Source organism: Callorhinchus milii, unplaced genomic scaffold (assembly GCF_018977255.1).
Source record: "Callorhinchus milii isolate IMCB2004 unplaced genomic scaffold, IMCB_Cmil_1.0 Scaffold2, whole genome shotgun sequence".
Classification (NCBI taxonomy): Eukaryota; Metazoa; Chordata; class Chondrichthyes; order Chimaeriformes; family Callorhinchidae; genus Callorhinchus; species Callorhinchus milii.
The window spans coordinates 80,871,685-80,891,527 of record NW_024704743.1 but is presented as its reverse complement, the minus strand read 5'-3'; the positions used below and the strand labels follow the sequence as shown (position 1 = coordinate 80,891,527).

At 44.3% G+C, this 19,843-nt stretch overlaps 1 protein-coding gene across 2 annotated transcripts in view; it reads right to left on the bottom strand.

Annotated features, from left to right (window-relative positions):
- LOC103187845 (collectin sub-family member 10 (C-type lectin)) overlaps positions 1–6,406 on the bottom strand; it is a 29,605-nt gene extending 23,199 nt beyond the window's left edge. Inside the window, exons 1-2 of one of the 2 annotated variants that reach the window (XM_007907523.2) lie at positions 6,167–6,406; positions 2,629–2,780 (exon numbers count right to left, since the gene is read on the bottom strand). In XM_007907523.2, coding sequence (XP_007905714.1) covers positions 2,629–2,761 — 133 coding nt within the window. In that variant the 5' untranslated portion in view covers positions 2,762–2,780; positions 6,167–6,406. The remainder of the gene's footprint in view (positions 1–2,628; positions 2,781–6,166) is intronic. The other variant, XM_007907524.2, reaches the window with a different exon arrangement.
- Between the last annotated feature and the right edge of the window lie 13,437 nt (positions 6,407–19,843).

The following is a 19,843-nucleotide window of genomic DNA, read 5'->3' as shown; positions in this document are numbered from 1 at the left end:
AGGTTTTTGATGTGTCCTCCCAAACTGAAATGCGTAGATGTAAATTTGTAATGTATTATAATGACACTATTATGCTTGTACAATGCTAGATACTAGCATGTTGGAAGCACCATTTACACAGGGGCTGCAGCTGAAGGGAAGTTACCCTGCACTGGCCCTATTTGGAGAAAGAGTTTATAAACACAGCTGTATTTATGTGGGGAGATACAGAACGAGTGGAAGCTGACCACATCCTCACATGAGCTGGTAGTCATCTCAGATCCCTGTTACTATTTTTTTACAGTTCTTACCAACTAAAAATAAATTGTCTTTCCCTTGCATGATATCTAATAAAGGGAGCCCAAAAAGGAATATATCTTGATAGGGTCTTTTAACGTAAGAAATGTCATAGCTGAGCAATGCCGATCTTGTTTCTATTTTAATCAACTGGAGTTTCCCTTGATTACGCTTAAGAATTGGGGAAATTTTTTTTGAGAAGTATCTGATTATTCCCTTCTCTTAGAGATTTCCAGTTTAAATGGTGCCAGTTTTAAAGAAAAGCAAGATAAACTAGAATCGGACAGTGACTGCAAAACCATTTGATCTGATGACTTACTGCCAACATTACCTTAAAGAGCTGCTTGCACCAAGACACTGTACTGAAAACAGAGTCGCGTTTAGGTGTCAGTTTGCCTCAGTTGGTAGTTATCTTGCCTCTGAGTTAGTAGCTTGTAGGTTCAAGTTCTATGTCAGGTCTTTAAGTTTCCTACCTAGGTTGACACTCTACTGCAGTACTGGGAGAGTCTCCACTGCATTGTCAGAAGTGCAATCATTCAGATGACGCATTTAATATGTGACCCCATCTCCCCCATTCTCGCCTGACTCCATTGGCTCCCTATCCTTCAGAAGATCCAGCTCAAAATCCTGATCCTCACCTACAAAGCCCTCCATGGCCTCGCCCACCCTATCTCTGTGACTTCCTAACCCCTACCAACCCGCCTCCTCCCTCCGCTCAGCCGGCTCCAGCCTCCACGTCTCCCAACCCACCCGCCCCACCATTGGCGAGAGAGCCTTCAGCCACTCTCCCCCAACCTCTGGAACTCCATCCCCCAATCACTCCGCCTCGCCCCCTCCTTAGCCTCCTTCAAGTCCCTCCTCAAAACCCTCCTCTTCGACCATGCCATCGGCCAAACCCCTTCCCCTCCCTTCTCCCCCTGACCCCAGCTTGGGTCTGAAATGCTGTACACTGTCCAGCGCCTTGGGACATCCTTCCGACATGAAAAGTGCTATACAAATGTAATCTTGTTGTTATTAATATTAATAATAATCCTTGCATTTGATATCACGCCTTATCACATCTTCGAGACATCTCAAAGCGCTTCACCGAATATACGGTAAAGTGAATTGACCGTATATTTTGTAGGCGAAACAGGGCAGCCAATTGCGCTTAGCAGCGTCCCACAAACAATCGAGGGTTGAATGACCAAATTATTATTATTTAATTTTCTTTTAAAACAACATCTTATGAAGATGCCCTAACACTATTTGAAAGTGAAGGGAGTTTTTCCCAATGTTCTAATTAATATAATTCTTATATTTGATACAGCTCCTTTCATGTCCGATGAACATCTCAAAGTGTTTCACAGGATTTACTGTAAAGTGGTGTGACTTATATATCGAGCGAATGTGGGGGCCAATTTGCAATTTCCCACAAAGACCCATAAAGTGAATGAGCAATTTTATTTGGGAGTTTGTTACCGAGGACACCGGGAGAAACTCCTTTATCTAGTATTGAAATGGGATCTTTCATAGAGTTGAACTGTCAGACACCGGCTTACCACAAACAATTGTTGGAAGTGTGAGTTTGATCTGTCATTTGACCCTTTTGTGTAACGGCTAATGATAAAATGGCACAATGTAATTTGTCACTGTTTACAAACTGTCCTGATGAAGCAATGACTGCTAATTGCTTGATGTTTAAAGAGAAATGGTCAAAATGCATTGCTTTGTAAAGGAAGCCGTTACAACTCTGATTTCTCTGCTCTTTTTAGTATTTATTTTTGTGCTTCCTTTTTTTAATTGCTGTATCTGCTTCTTTGAGTTGCCTTGCAGGGCGCACCATAATAATAATAATAATCCTTGCATTTGATATAGCGCTTTTCACGTCTTCTAGACGTCCCAAAGTGCTTCACAGAATATACTGTAAAGTGAATTGACTGTATATTTGTGGGCGAACGCGGCAGCCAATTGCGCACAGCAATGTCCCACAAACAGTCATGGATTGAAAATGATCAATTTATTATTGTTTTTTTTTGGAGGGATTATTATTGGGCGCGTGGAGTCAGCCTGGAATTGAACTCGGGTCTCTCACTTGCAAAGCGAGTGCTCTAACCACTGAGTTACAGGATTCCACATTGGTTTGGCTGAGTGGGCAGTTCTGTCTCCTGGTACCAGGCCTCTGTCAATATATCTCTTGACCCAGTCACCAGGAGTATGGTGAGAGAGGCGATGCAGAGGGGTGGAATCCCTCCCTCCAGTATCCCCTCTATTAATTCATCTCAGTGACAAGACAATGAACAAGCAAGATCAATAAGTACATTCATAGGACAGAGTTGAAGTGCTTTTCTGAAGAGCATTCTGGATAGATACCTTTTGGGCCTGGTAAGATCATATGAGTTGAACAGACATCTGGTGAAGGACGATGGGCAGCATTGAGGAACAGCATTTGTAGGTACAGAAATACAAGAAAGAATAAGAGGTTCTTTATCTGTTGAAACTCCATGCCTCTTGTTTCTAACTTCCTGCAAGGAAACATAAGCAAGGCTTGTAGCACACAGTATTAGATTGCTTCCCTTATGATAAATTTCTAGGAAATATTTCAAATGGAACCATCTGAACAAAATAAAAGCCTGGGTGTGAAGCAAGACTCACAAAAAAATGTATTTCCCAAATTAAAAATATCAAAGTAGTCTACAGTGCAAACTAGATGGAGTAATTCCATCTAGGTCTAAGCCTAATTTATATTTGCGGCATTCCAAACATCTACTTAATAAACATCAATTACAATACAGTTTGAAACTTTGCAGTCTTCTCTTTATTTTTCTTTTGTGAGACACACTAGACCTGCCCCTGCTGTCCATCCAGAGCGAGGTTGGCTGCTGCTTGCCCTTTGCCATGACCTGCCCTGTTGATGCCGCTTATTATTGGCTGGACTTGCTTGCTTTCTTCTGCTGGCCTGGAGTGGTTATTCCAATTAGTCAAGCTAACCATGATTGTCAGCTCCCCTCTCCATACAATATAATAATAATCTTTGCATATGATATAGCACCTTATCACATCTTCGAGACACCTTAAAATGCTTCACAGAATATACTGTAAAGTGAATTGACTGTATATTTTGTGGGTGAAACTCAGCAACCAGTTGCGCAGAACAGTGTCTCACAAACAGTTGTGGATCGAGTGACCAAATCTTTTTAAATTTTATTTTGCTCGTGTTTCCATGCTACTTAAATCCATACTTTCATCCATGTTACACACTGTATAAGCAAATAATCAAGAAGCAGTAACCAAGGAAGTAAAGCACACTAACCAATAAAAAAAACTTGCACACGTTACTTTCATCTTACCATTTTATCTTCTTACCAATAAATGAACAAGGTCAAAATACACATGCATACACGTACAAATATGAGTATTAAGATCACATGCCCAACGATGGTGTCTATTACTCATTTTCTATTTACTAATCAAAAATGCAATTTAGCCACATCTGGACTGCCAATTAGCTACACGTAGTTAGTGGCTAATGTACTGGACAACCCTAGTCTACTGCAGTACAGTGCTGGGAGAGTATTAGATTGTTGCAGGTATTATCCTTCAGATGAAATGTTAAATCGAGATACCATTTGCCTGTTAGGATGAATGTATTCAAGACTGAGATAGATAGATTTCTTATTGCAAAAGGGATTAAGGGATATGGGGATAAGGCAGAGTCCGGTTATTAGCTGGAGTCAGATTAGAAGATCAGCCATGATTGAATGGCGGGGAAGGCTCGAAGGGCCGAATGGCCTACTCCTGCTCCTACATGTTATGTTATGTTATTACAGATTCCATCACACTACTCGAGAAGAGAAAGGAATTTCCTCCATGTTTTAACCAAAAATCCACCAGATAAACTACATAATTTGTTGTAATCCTTTAGCTCAGTGATTAGAGCACTCGCTTCGCAAACGAGAGACCTGGGTTTGATTCCTGGTAGGGTGAAATGTTGGGCAAGTTTCTTTATTCCACATGTCTCTGTTTACCTAGCAGTAAGTAGGAACCCAGTTGTTAGTTGATTGGCGGATCGCTTTTCCGGGGATAATAATTCCTTAAAAACAATTGGTCACTTAATCAACGACTGTTTGTGGGACACTGCTGTATGCAATTAATTGGCTGCCACATTTCGCCCACAAAATATACAGTCAATTCATCAATTCACTTTGCAGTATATTCTGTGAAGCACTTTGAGACGTCTCAAAGACATAATAAGGTGCTATTTCAAACCCAAGGATTATTATTATTATACTACCACCAATGTAGTTTATTGCATTTGCTGCTCACAATGTGGTCTCCTCTACATTGAGGAGACAAAATGCAGATTGGGCGACGGATTTGCCGAACACCTCCGTTCTGTCCACAAGCATAACCCTGAGCTTCCAGTCTCCTGCCAGTTCAACTCTCCCTCCCACTCTGACCTCTCCATCCACGGTCTCCTACGCTGATCCGATGAGCCATACCGCAAGCTCATGGAACAGCACCTCACTCATCTGCTAGGGATCTTACAGCCCTCTGGCCTCAATATTGATTTCAATAATTTCAGACCATAACAGCTCACCTTCCCCCTCCCCTTCTTTTGTGACCATTACCACATCATCTGGGTCCCAGACACACCTTTTCTCTCTTTGGTCTGCCTATTTAGTTGCAATTTTTCCCCCTTTGTTTTGCAGTATTAACACATTTATTCCCCTGCTTTGTTGCAACCCCGCACCCCCTTTGTTTTGCATCATGAACACCTCTTTAACCCATCGTCCCCTGTCCTCTACCCCATTTTCTCTTTTGTCTTCCTTGCCCTGCTTCCCCCCGCTCTGTTAGCCCTTGAAAACCTCTCCCTCCCAATGTGCCCCAGTTCTGACGAAGAGTCATGGACCTGAGACGTTGACTCACTTTCCTTTCTCCATAAATTCTGCCTGACCTGCTGAGTGTTCCTAAAGACTTCTGTTTTTGTTTCAGGTTTCCGGTATCTGCAGTATTTTACATATTATTCTTATTATTATTCATGTCATGGTTGTTTGTGGCCCATTGCCACGAGCTAACTGGTTGCTACATTCCCCACAAATGCTTTAACTACGATACTTCAGGAGTCATGACGCACTGAATTAAATGCGAAGATTATTACCTTGATAAACATGTCTATGTTTCTGACCAAGAAGGCTGTATTGTTAGCAGTAATCCGTTTTGCAAGCATATACTGACAGGGGTGACATTATTTAAATGCTTTAAAGTACAGGGTATATTTAAGTATTCTCTGATTGTTGAGTGGTTGCCAGAATAAGGCCCCAGTGTAAATTAATCATGTGCTAGCTAATCTTTCCCCTTGAGGCCCAGCTAGATGTGTAGCTGTTTATCTATCATGGAGAGAAACATTTGATAAAATAATGCATTTCAAAGATCTCATGTTTCTTTGGCTTTTTCTCAATGTTACTATGACGTTCATGAAAATCAGAGCTACGCTAGCAACTGCAAAACTGCGAACTTCAAATCATCATTCAACTATTGAACTTATAAGGTGATTGACTCACAATTATAGCTAATGCAATCAATTTTAACTTTTAACTAAAGCCTTAAGGTGCTTTGATAGTAGTTCTTCAGAAACACATCTGCACTGAAATACAGAGGTGAAATACCTCTTTCTAGCTTGTTTCTAAACCCCTGCTAATTTCACGCTGTATATACAAAAAAAGTTATCACAGAAAGTTAAACAAAATCCAAAGTTAAAGACTTTATATGGTGCTGCTTGTATCAGACTCACATCATTTCATGCAAAATTAAGTAACCTCTGGTTTATGGTAAGTCAACATTACATAAAATGGGTTACAAATAAAATAAACAAGCTCTACATTTTAGAACAAGCATAATGGGAGCTTACCTCTGAAAAGCACAACACAAAATGGAAGATATTATCCCTGTCCTTCATTGCATTATCCAATCCAGATTCCATCTGTAGTCAGGCTGTTTATGCCACACTGACATTTGTTTATTGCAGAGTAGCATTTATTATCGTGGTAGGAGACCTCAGCAGTCACTTGATGTTTATTTTGAAAGAAGCTCAGTTCTGATGTATCTGTGGTATTCAGATCTGGTAATACTGTTGCTTCTTTGAAGAAGTGACTGCTTATGCGGTAAATTGTGTGGCAAGCAGACAGCCAATGCCTGTCCCCAACAATCCTCTTTGAGGAAAACAGATTGCAGAGAATTATTTCTATCCTCATTGCCACAGTGCAACAATAAAACATAATTTACGGATGAAAAGCAGCATGAAAACCACATTTGAATGGAAAACCTTTGTCAGTTTTATAGATTTCTTTAAGTTTTATTAGCAGTAGTAGTAATAAAATAATAATCCTTGCAATTGATATAGCACCTTTCACATTGGGAGGACCTCTCAAAGCGCTTTACAAGATTTATTGTAAAATAACAATAATAATAAAATCCTTGCATTTGATATAGCGCCTTATCACATCTTCGAGACATCTCAAAGCGCTTCACAGAATATACTATAAAGTGAATTGATGGTATATTTTGTGGGCAAAATGCATTACATAAATATAGTGATATATAGTGACTGTATTTTGTCAAGCAAACAAGGCAGCCAATTTGCGCACAGGAATGTCCCACCTATAGTCATGACATGAATAACCATTTTTCAATTGGAGTAGCTATTGGGTTAACCCAGCTAAAACAACAACAACAACAACTTGCACTTATCTAGCGACCTCCATGTTGGGCGACATCTCAGAGTGCTAAACAATGGTGGAGCCCAAGGCCGAGGGAAGGTGACCATAGGCGCGAGTGAATATAAAATCCCCAGTATTGTACTAGAAAGTCAGCCTAGAGTATGAGCAAAAGATTTTTGCCTGGAGCTTGAACCTTTCCACTGAAACACTGTTGCTGTTCATATAACAATAACATGCACGTTGCTGGAGCTCCTTGTAAAAGTTCAGATGAAACTCTCCTATGCGAAATTCAGATGATTTCCACACTGCCCGACCCTCCACCCCCCATAGCTTCAGCACAATGGATGTGCCAATGATTGCTCCATTTGGCGAGAAATTGTGAGTGCAGCTTAAAACAGGAGGCCAAATTAAGTCAGTTGGTATTCTGCTAAGAAGCTCTCAAACCCTGACTCAAGAGCTGAAAATAAAATCACTCAGGGCCACAATGCCAAACAACAATGTAGTACAATTTGTTTTACATCCACAGCACAAAAAGGAATGCGCCCAATCAGAAACTGAGTACATTTGGTTATTTGGCTATTCTTCAGGAATAATTGGAGATTTGCAGCATTTCATAATGCTCTTGATGTGGCCTGTTATCAAACTTCTTGGTCAATCTGGCCACTTGTGTAAGCACAACCTGGAGAGCTATCACAATTATTCCCTACTTCACTGTTGCTATTTTCCCATTTCTTTGTTCTTATTTCCCCTTTTCATTTTCCCCTTATGTTTTGTAATTTCAGTGAACTTACTTCAACTTGGTTTAAATTGTGTTCCTTATCTGAGGTTTCCTTTCCTGTTAAGACCAACACGGTTTGGAATGAAGAAGACCATTAGCTGTGACCCTATTGTTCTGCTTAATAATGGTATAACTCCCATTAACTTCATCTCCCACCTGCCTTGGGGCCTACTGGCTGTTGAATTATGTGCCAGGCTTGCTTAGTTTGTAGCACTATTGCCTCTGTGTGAGAAAGTTGTGGGTTCAAGTACCAAGGCTCGTTCAGTCTAGGCTAACAGTGCAGTGCTGGGATGTTGTATTGTTGGAGGTGCCATGCTTCTGTTCCCTCCCCATCGGCCTACAAAATATCTGCTCCCCCTCCAATAAAACACACACCATCCAAGACCTCATTGTCAACGAAAATATTGACATCTTCCCCCACACTGAAACCTGATTCACTCCAGGCGACACCTTCCCCCGATAGAGGCCAAACCACCTGGCTACACATTCCATCATACCCCACGACCTAACCGCCATGGTGACGGGGTGGCTCTCATCTCCCGGAGCCCGCTCGGCCTATCCCCTTACTCCTCTGGAACCTTCCCCTCCTTCGAGCACTTTACCCTTTATCACCCCACCAAAATTACCCTCAAAATTCTCCTTATCTATTGTCCCCCAAGGCCTCCCCCACCTTCTTCCCCGACATCTACACCTTCCTATCTTCCCTTTCCCCCTGCTCCAAATGACTCCTCATCCTAAGCGCCTTCAACCTTCCACATGTATGCAGATGACACCCAACTGTACCTCTCTGCTTCCACCCTTGATTCCAGGAACACTGCTGTCCTGACAGAATGTCTGTCAGACATCAAGTCCTGGATGAGAGCTAATGTTCTTCAGTTGAACGTCAACAAGACTGAGGCCCTCCTGATTGGCTCCCGTCAGCACCTCCACACCTTAGGCGCTGATAGCATCACCATCCATGGTTGCACACTTCACCTCACTGAGCTAGACCGGAATCTTGGTGTCTGGTTTGACCCTCAACTATCCTTTCTACCCCACATCCGTGCTGTGACCCGCTCTGCCTTCCCCCACATCCGGAACATCACCCGGCTCCGCCACTTGTCTCACACCGCAGGCCGCCAAAATCCTCATACATGCATTCATAATATCGAGGCTTGACTATGCAAACTCATTGCTTATCAACCTCCCAAACTCCTCCCTCTGTATGGTGCAGATCATCCAGAACTCTGCAGTCTGTGTCCTCTCCTTCAAGCAAATATAGTTCAAGATCCTGATTCTCACCTTCAAAGCCCTCCATGGCCTTGCTCCCCTCTACCTCTGTGACCCCTACCATCCTGCCCACTTCCTCCGCTCAGGATACTCCGGCCTGCTTCACATCCGCCGCCTTGCCCGCCCCATCATTGGCGGGCAAGCCTTTTCCAACTCTGCCCCCACCCTCTGGAACGCCATCTTGCAGACTTTCTGCCTCGTCTCCTCCCTTTCCTCCTTCAAGACCCATCTCAATCACCCTGCTCCACCCTCTCCACCCTCCCCAATCCCGATCCCCAGCTCGGGTCCGAAACACTGACTGTCCAGCACCTTGGGACATCCTCCTGACGTGAAAGGCGCTATACAAATGTAATTTTGTTGTTGTTATTGCTTCGGATTAGATGTTAAACTGATGCCCCGTCTGCCTATCTGGTTGAACATTAAAGCTTGTTGACACTATTCGAGAAGTGAATAAAATTTCTCCCAATATCCTGGGCAACAATCCCTCAGATAAAATTGTTCATTCACTCCATGGCTCTTTGTAGGACATTGCTGCTAGTTTAACCCACAAAATACACACAATCAGATCACTTTACAGTATATCCTGTGAAGGGTTTTGAGATGTCTTGACATGATAAGGCACTATATTCAATGCAAGGATTATTTTTATCAAATGGGTATTGGTCCCTTTATTTAGCATAATTTTAATGAGGCTGATTCCTATGTGTTTGATGTCAGTTTGGAAGAATTCTCACCTCTAAATCAGAAGAATATGCATTCAAGCCCTAGTTTAGTATTTCAAGCTTATAATCGAGGCTGACACTCCATTGCAGTTCTGGGGGAGTGCTGCATTGTTGGAGAGCCACAATTTTGGACAAAACGTTAAACCAAGGTCTTGTCTGCCTGTTAGGTGACCAGTAAAGATCTCATGGCACTAGTCAGCAGTGGTGCTTAAATCAAGAGTAAAGGCAGAGAGATAGAGTTGGGTGACATTTTCACATATGTGGAAGTGTACCACTGGCCTGCAGGTTATGCCACCAAGTTAGAAAATATAGATGATGTAAAAGAGAGGAATTGAGGATAGAGCCCTGAAGAATGCTACATGCGATTGTGCGGGGGAGGGAGAAGCTTTTGGAAGAGGTGAAAAATCCCCAAATAAAATTGTTAATTGACTTAATTGCTGTTTATGCTGGTTCTAACAGTCCATCAGCAGATTTAGCTTCACCATACCAAGACCTATCCCTGCGCTCTTGCCTCCGCCAAATCCTCCTTCTACTCCAAGGTTATCTTGGAGGCAAAGGACAACCCTAGGCTTCTCTTTTCCACCACAAACCGTCTTCTCCATCCACCTTCCCATACCTCGCCCATCGTCTCCTCAAACTCCAACTGTGAGGAGATGCTGGACTTCCTCGAATCCAAAATCGAGGGGATACGTTCAGCCACCTCTGCCCCGTCCATCATCACCCCCACATCACCTCTGCCTCATGACCCACCTATCACCCCCTATACTCGTTCGATCCTATCTCTCCCTCCTTCCTCACCGCGACTGTTCGCAAACTCAAACCCACCACCTGCTCCCTCGATCCCATCCCCACCTCTCTCCTCATCTCCCAGCTTCACCTTCTGACCCCTCTCCTGTCCGACGTCATCAACTCTCCTTGTCCACCGGTTCAGTTCCCACCCCACTAAAAACGCTGTCATCAACCCCATCCTGAAAAAGCACTCCCTGGACCCATCCCTCCTCTCCAGCAACCGCCCCATCTCTAACCTCCCATTCCTCTCCAAGGTCCTGGAATGAGTCGTCATGTCCCAGCTCCGCTCTTTTCTCTCTCACCATTCCCTCTTTGAACCCCTCCAATCGGCTTCCACGCTGCCCATAGCACGGAAACAGCTCTGGTCAAAGCCACTAATGACATTCTGAACATCTGTGATCAGGGCTCCATCTGCCTCCTTGTCCTCCTCAACCTCTCTGCCGCCTTTGACACTGTCGACCACTCCATCCTCATACACCGCCTCTCCGCTTTACTTAATCTTCGTGGACCTGCCCTTGCCTGGTTCGCTTCCTATCTCTCTCACTATCTCCACTTTGCTGCCTCTAACGGTTTCTCCTCCAGCCCCCGCACTGTCACGTCTGGCGACCCCCAGGGCTCTGTCCTTGGCCCTCTCCTCTTTAATATCTACATGCTCCCCCTTGGTGACATCATCTGCAGACATTGAATCAACTTCCACATGTATGCGGATGACACCCAACTCTTATCTTTCTGCCTCCACCTTCAACTCCAGGACCACTGCTGTCCTGACAGACTGCCTGTTGGACATCAAGTCCTGGATGAGGGCAAATTTCCTACAGTTGAATGTGAACAAGACTGAGGCCCTCCTGATTGACTCGCGCCAGGGCCTCAGCACCTCAGGCTCTGGCAACATTAACCTCCATGGTTGCACACTACAACTCACCAAGTCAGTCAGGAACCGAGGTGTCTTGTTCGACCCTCAACTGTCTTTTCTTCCCCACATCAAGCCATGACCCACTCTGCCTTCCCTCACCTCCGTAACATCGCCCGACTCTGCCACTACCTCACCCCTCAGGCCGCTGAAACTCTTGTTCATGCCTTCATCACCTCCAGGCTCGACTATGCAAATGCCCTGCTTGTCGGCCTTCCCAACTCCTCCCTCCACAAGCTGCAGATAATCCAGAACTCTGCAGCCCGTGTCCTCTCCCGCACCAAACTCTGTACTGTAGTCTGGGAAATCTCCCCCACTCTCGCCCGACTCCATTCGCTCCCTATCCTTCAGAAGATCCAGTTCAAAATCCTGGTCCTCACCTACAAAGCCCACCATGGCCTCACGCCACTTTACCTCTGCGACCTCCTAACCTGCTACCAATCTGCCCGTTCCCTCCACTCAGCCGGCTCTGGCCTGCTCCATATCCCCTGATCCACTGGTCCCACCATTGGCGGGAGAGCCTTCAGCCACTCTGTCCCCAACCTCTGGAATTCCATCCCCCAATCATTCTGCCTCGCCCCCTCCTTAGCCTCCTTCAAGTCCTGCCTCAAGACCCTCCTCTTCGACCATGCCATTGACCACCCCCCTTCCCCTCCCCTCATTTTTCTCCCCCTGACCCCAGTTCGGGTCTGAAATGCTGTACTCTGTCCAGCGCCTTGGGACATCCTCCCAATGTGAAAGGTGCTATACAAATGTAATCTTATTGTTGTTATGGGAAATTCTGCGCTCAAGTTGGCTGTTGCTTTCAACTACAAATTCACAGTAAATATCATTACATTTTACAGAAATACCAATTAATTTTCCCAACATATTTCTGTAAGCAAGCTCTGATATAATCTCTATTGATGCTTTTCCTGAACACATTCCACTGCACTCTCTGAGCTGTATAGAGGAAGGCTAATCAGAAAATCAGAACATAATTACATATTCAAGTAAATTGTGTAAAACAATTTGAGACATATTGATGATACAAGATATATATCAAATACAAAGATTATTATTATAAAAGTGGAAAGAGTGGAGTTTCAGTTGCAAGTATAGACACATACTCTTGGAAGGGATAGAACTTGCCAAGAGTTGAAAGGAACATAGGAATGTTTATTGACTCATTATTCACCTAGTTAAAACAGAGACAGGCAGCTTCCAGCCTGGAGAAACTCTACTCTTTACGAATAGTGCCATGGTATCTTTCATGTCCATCTGAACAGGGAAGCGCAACCTCGGTTTAACGTCTTATCCGAATGGTGGGAATAATAAAAATAATAAACATTACTCATAGCTCTATCAGCATAGAGCTTTGTTGTTCATTAAATGTGATGATATATTCATAGTGTTTACTCATTTAGTGAGTGTCATACTTTCTTGTCTCTGTTTTCTTTTCTGCATTAAGGTCAATGAACTAAAATTTGCAGACCAGAAACTGGAGAGATTTTCTGAAGTTTGATGTACACTCCATTGCTTGCCATCTGCACTGAACTCGAGAGTTAATTAAACTTCAACTTTATTGGTGAGTGGGGGGAGAGGGAGAAATAAATACATGTACAATTTACATTTATACACAATTTACATTTATATACAATATACAACTTACATTTATATGGTGTCTTTTGGGTTGGGAGGTTGTCTCAAAGTGCTTTACGCAGCGGGCTAGGCACCCGAGCTGCAAGGGGGGAGTTGAACAGTGTGTGTATGTGTGGGAAAGATGGAAGATGACTGAAAGCATGGTCATAAGATAAGCCTTGTGGTGGAATTTGAAAGTGGGGAAGGAGCGAGGGAGAGGGTGAGTCATAGAGACTGAGTGTTGGTTCATTCTGACTCTGGAATCTTAGCCAGAAACTCAGAGGGGAGTAATACAATAGCTGGTGACAGGATGTTTGGATATTGTACCCTCCTTTTCTGGAATACTGAACAGATGATTTCTTTCAAAGTGACGTGAGCGCCAATGAGATAAATGAGGCATAGTGGAAAGTTAAAGAGCAATGAAATGGAGTCAGCGAAATGTAAATATAGCTTCAGATGCTTCTCACACACCAGAGTGTGTGCGGGCACTCACATGGATGTGGTGTACACAGAGGCAGCTCCCGAATGTTTTAAAGGGAGTGTCCCAAAAAACGTGTGCACAGCCTATGTGCGGTGAAGGAATGTACCATAAACAACAGAATTTTTTTTATATCAGGAAGACGAGAAACATTGTAACAGATGTTGTGTTTGTTTTGGATTTCTATTGTACTAAATATTATTTATAAATAAATATATATTTTCAAAAAAAATCAGCTGCTTTTCACACACAAATTAGCGACTGTTATTTCCACTTTATGGTCAGATTTTAGGCCATATTTGCGTAATGTAAAACTGATATTGTAGTGTTTTGGTTATATGCATATGACCATGGCCTTTACCCTATGTGAAAAAAAATTGGATCTCTCAATCTACGACTGTTTGTGGGACACTGCTGTGCACAATTGACTGCCACGTTTCACCCACAAAATATACAGTCAATCTACTTTACAATATATTCTGTATAGCTCTTTGAGACGTCTCAGTGAAACAATACAAAATTACATTTGTAAAGCACCTTTCATGTTGGGAGGATTTCCCAAGGCGTTGACCAGTCAGGGATTAGGACCTGAGTGGGGGTTGGGATCAGGGAGGGTGGAAGGCGAGGAAGGTGGGGGTGGGAGGGTGGCTGAAACCACGTTGAACAGGAGGGTCTTGGGGTGTGCCTTGAAGGAGGCAAGGGAAGGAGTGAGATGAAACCAATGTGATATGGAGTTCCAGAGGGTGGGGGCAGAGAGACTGAAGGACCAACCCCACCATGGTGGGGCGAGCCGTAGCCTGCTGAGTGGAGGGAGCGGACAGGTTGATTAGGGTTAGCAGGATGGAGAGGTAGGAGGAGACAAGGCCATGAAAGACCTTGAAGGTGAGGATGAGAATTTTGAACTCGATCCTCAGAGGGATGGGGAGCCAGTGGAGCCGGGCGAGGGTGGGGATGATGGGGTCATGGAGCCGGGTGTGGGAGAGGACACGAGCTGCAGAGTTCTGGATGATCTGCAGCTTGTAGAAGCAAGAGTTGGGACGGCCGGCAAGCAGGGAGTTGGTCCTTTTTACTGTGTGTTGGCATGTGTGCATTTTACTGTAACCACAGGACTTACAAATCTAAATGTATAGTGAAAAGCATGACATAGAGAGCAGCTTATTTCATGTTTGCTTTTAAATCCCATAATGGAGGTCAGCCTGGTTGTAATGAACCTTCATTACAAGAGGTGAAGCAGTGGTGGGGTCGATCAATGTTGCGGAGGTGGGGGACGGCAGAGCGGGTCATGGCATGGATGTGGGGGAGAAAGGACAGTTGAGGGTCAAAGAAAATGTCCAGGTTCCTGACTGGCTTGATGAGGTGGAGTGTACATCCATGAATGCTTATGCTGCCAGGGCCTGAGGTGCGGTTAGCGGAAATTTTATTGACAAAAGAAAAAAAGTCAGAGTAAAGTCTAGACCCTGCTAACTGGTAACTCAAAACCACAATTCATGAGCTTCTACTATACATTGTACATCTGGTTATTTTTAAGTGGGAAAATATCATTTTACTGTAACCACAGGACTTACGCATCTAAATGTGTAGTGAAAAGCATGACATAGCATGACAGCTTATTTCATGTTTGTTTTTAAATCCCATAATCAGCCTATTTTGGGGAAAATGCATGAACTCAGAATCGGAACCCCACTCCTTCCCCCGCCCCCAAATGCACACATGCAACACACAATAATGATGGATAAAAGTCTTGGTTAACTTCCACATGTATTCGGATGACACCCAACTCTACCTTTCTTCCTCTACCCTTAACTCCACGACCACTGATGTCCTGACAGCCTGCCTGTCTGACATCGAGTCCTGGACGAGAGACAACTTTCTTCAGCTCAACGTGCGCAAAACTGAGGCCCTCCTGATTAGCTCATGTCAGCGCCTCCGCACCTCAGGCGCTGACAGCATCAGCATCCAAGGCTGCACTCTCCACCTCTCAAAGCCGGTCAGGAACCTCGGGGTTCTGTTCGACCCTGAGCTGTCCTTTCTTCCTCGTATCCGCGCCACAACTGCCACCGCCTTCCATCACCTCCGAAACATCGCCAGACTACAGCACTACCTCACCCCTCACGCTGCTGAAACTCTGGTCCACGCCTTTATCACCTCAAGGCTGGACTATGGGAACTCTCTCCTCGCCGGCCTTCCCGGCACCTCCCTCCACAAGCTGCAGGTCATTCAGAACTCTGCAGCTCGTGTACTGTCCCGCACCAGACTTCGTGACCACATCACTCCCACCTTCGCTCGCCTCCACATGCTCCCCATCCCCCAGAGGATCGAATTCAAGATCCTCATCCTCACCTACAAGGCCATTCACGGCCTTGCTCTCTCCTACCTACTATACCCCTACATACCTGCCCGTACCCTCCATTCCTCTGGCTCTGGTCTGCTCCACATCCCCCGCCCCAACAGCCCTACCATTGTTGGCCGGGCCTTCAGCTTTTCAGCTCCTAGGCTCTGGAACTCCATCCCCCAGTGCCTTCGCCGCCTCCTCCCTTTCCTCCTTCCCTTCAAGGCCGATCTCAAGACCTTTCTCTTTGACCGTGCCTTCAGCTCCCCTCTCTACTCTCTACCCCCTCCTCGCTCCTTCCCTTCCCTCCCCTCACCCTGACCATTTCCACCCTGCTCGGGTCCCTAACCAAACTGCCCAGCGCCTTGGGACGTCCTCCCGACGTGAAAGGCGCTCTATAAATGCAATCTTGTTGTTGTTGGTGGTGGCCTCAAGGGAGAGGAACTGGTGAATGCAAACAATGTTGCGGACGTGGGGGAAAGTTGAACGGGTCAAGGCACATATGTGGGGGTTAAAATCCGCATGCACATAAACACACGCACACTAACTAACACTAGCACAAACACACAGATAAACACATAAAGAGATCCACCACACACAAACGCACATTTGAAGAACAAAACATTTAAACACCTGGTTCCACCAAAACGTTAACAACTTCCAATTTTAAAACAACTCATTTCCACATTTTGATTCAACTTCCAGGCTGCCCCATTATGAAATAACAGTCAGGGTGGAATACTTTACATATGATCAGAGACCCTTTATTATTCCTGTTCATTTAGGGAAGGTCCAACCTTACACTGTATTACTTTTAAGCTTTGATATTCCCCTGTATTGCTGAATAAACTCTGATGTCAATTACTACTACTAATAATAATGCTTGCATTTGATTTAGCGCTTTATCATGTTGAGACTTTTCAAAGTGCTTCACAGAATATATTTTTAAAAGTGGATTGACTGAATATTTTATGGGGAAACGCGACAGTATCTCACAGAGGGTCATGGATTGATTTTTTTTGAGGGATTATTACCCCAAGAAAGTTATCTGCCAATCGACTAACCCCTAGGTTCCTACTTATTGTTAGGTAAGCAGAGGCGTGTGGAGTAAGGTAATGCATATAAGATTTTACCCCATCCGAGAAGCAAACCTAGGTCCTCTTGCTTGCGAGGCGAGAACACTCACAACTACCCCATGGATCTACACTTGTGAGTCTTTTCAACCCTTTCCAATTGCTTGTGAAATGATGAGGTACAATTTCATTGTGTGGCAATGCATCTCATTACACAGTACCTCAACTGGCCAAACCAATGTGGTGGAAAGAAATTCATAATGACGATGTGTTTTTTTATATGCAACGGATTCTGAAACTAGAGTGACATTCATAAAAGCTCTGAACTTTGCTCCTGGTGTTTTGGATTTACTCTCTTATTACTTAACGTACTGTAGATTACATAAGCCTCCCTGGAGAGTCATGAATATCTTCCTGTCTTGCAACACTTTTGAACTGATAGTCATTGTTGCAGATTGTCTGTAGATCATCCAGAACTCTGCAGCCCATGTCCTCTCCCACACTAGCTCCAAGACCTTATCACCCCCATCCTCTCCCAACTCCACTGCCTTCCCATCACACAGAGGATACAGTTCAAGATCCTGGTTCTCACCTTCAAAGCCCTCCACAATCTTGCTCCACCCTACCTCTGTGACCTCCTAACCACCTACCATCCTGCTCGCTCCCTCCGCTCAGTGGGCTCCAGCCTGCTTCATGTCCCCCACTTTGCTCATCCCACTATTGGCAGGTGGGCCTTCTGCCACTCTGCCCCCACCCTCTGGAACTCCATCCTGCAGTCCCTCCACCTCACCCCCTCCCTTGCCACCTTCAAGACCACCTCAAGACCCTTCTCTTCGACTGTGCTTTCAATCTCCCTGGTATCCTCCCTGCCCTCCACCCTCCCCGACCCCAACACCCAGCTCGGATCCGAAACTCTGTCTGTCCAGTGCCTTGGAACATCCTCCCGACGTGAAAGGCGCTATACAAATGTAATTTTGTTGTTGTTATTGCTTGACTGTATTAATAATAATATAACAACTGTATCAAAGTCTAATATCTCATGAAGATATGTTGAAGCTTTTGCTAATGTCAGATTCCTAATTGCATCATAACCACTGAGACGTTTTCCCTACTCTTCCCAAACCGGAGTTTTGCATTCATCATCTTTGGCAAAGTAGCATCGGAAGCCATCGTCCTCCACCGCCTCTCCTCCCTCTTCTACCTCAGTGGGATAGCACATGCATGGTTTGAGTCCTACTTAACAAACAGCCAACAATACATCTCGTCCAATCGTTATTCCTCTCGTTCCTGCCTGGTCACTTACAATGTACCCCAAGGCTCCATCCTTAGCCCCTTTCTTTTCCTCATCTACATGCTTCCTCTCAGGGATGTCATCCACAGACATGGAGTCAATTTCCAAATGTATGACACCCAAATCTACTTCTCCTCCAGCCTCGACTCCCAGTCCACCGATGTCCTGTCAGCTTGTCTGACGTCCATCGAGGCTAGATGAATGCAAATTTCCTGCAGCTGAATGTAATAATAATCTTTGCATTTGATATAGTGCCTTATCAAGTCTTGGAGATGTTTCAAAATGCTTCACAGAATATACTGGCAAGTGAATTGTCTGTATATTTTGTGGGCGCAATGGAGCAGCCAATTGTGCATAGTAGTGTCCCACAAACAGTCATGGATTGAGTGACCAAACTATTTTTATTTAGTTTGAAGGAATTATTATCCCCGGAAAAGCGATCCACCAATTGATGAATAGCAACAATAACAAAATTACATTTGTATAGCGCCTTTCATGTCCTCCCAATGTGAAAGGCGCTATACAAATATAATTTTGTTGTTGTTGTTGTAAAGACCTATTTGATCATGCTTATGGACACCTCCGCCTCCCTCTTCCCCTAGCTTGTTGTCAGACTCCATCACTGTAAAGCACTTCAGGAAGTTACCCCACATGAAGAGCGTTATATAAATGTAAGTTGTTGTTTTTGTTGTAACATGGAAAACAAGCAACAGTAGAGGTTTTCAGTAACTGAGGAATTTTCCTCACTGTGTTTATAACTGTATTTCGCATTGCCGAAGTAAAACATTGGGAACTGAATGCCCACATTTAAAGAAAATGATTTTCCTATGAGTAGCCCACCCTACAGTAGTCTTTTTTTTCTCTCCTCCAATTTGCTTGAGGTGTTCTACTTTCTTTTCATTCTGTTGGCATACTGTTCCTAGACCCTGGTCGCCCTCCATTACCCTTTCTTCACATGTGAACATCGACAGTTAATGCTGGCAGGTAAGAGGGTTTTTAGCCAAGCCTGATCCTGTCCTCACCAGGTGTCCACATTTCTAACACCCCCAGTCTTAATCTGGAATCTTAGCTAACTTTCCTTCTCTAACCTGATGCATTTAGACCAACTGTAGTGCTCCTGAGACCTTGTAGTTTTACAGTCTTAGTTTTGAAACCATGAGTTCACCTACAAATAAATGCACAGATTAAACTGGAGCTTGGGATACGTTCAGAAATGAACGGAAGACAAAAACACAGATTAATTAAAAACAAGCAATGCGGCTTTAATGCCTTGGAGAATAGACAAAGCAAGAAAAATTGCCATGGAGATAAAAGTTGATTGCCAAAGGAGAAAGAAAGGAGAATTGTCAGGCAGGAAACTTCTTTTATATCCTGCACAGAAACGCAAAGGAATTACTGGAAGCTCTTCACTAATAAAGGAACAGCGGAGTGGAAATCCCCCCACACCCCCAACCCTAGATTTGCTGTTTCATGACTCAAACACTACGATCAGGATAGTGAATGGAAGGCTCAATGGCTGCGTGGATAGCTTTGCACGCAACCATTGTGATGAAATCATGGAGGGGATGGAGCAGGAGGGAACAGGACACATCAACAGACAGGCAGACAGA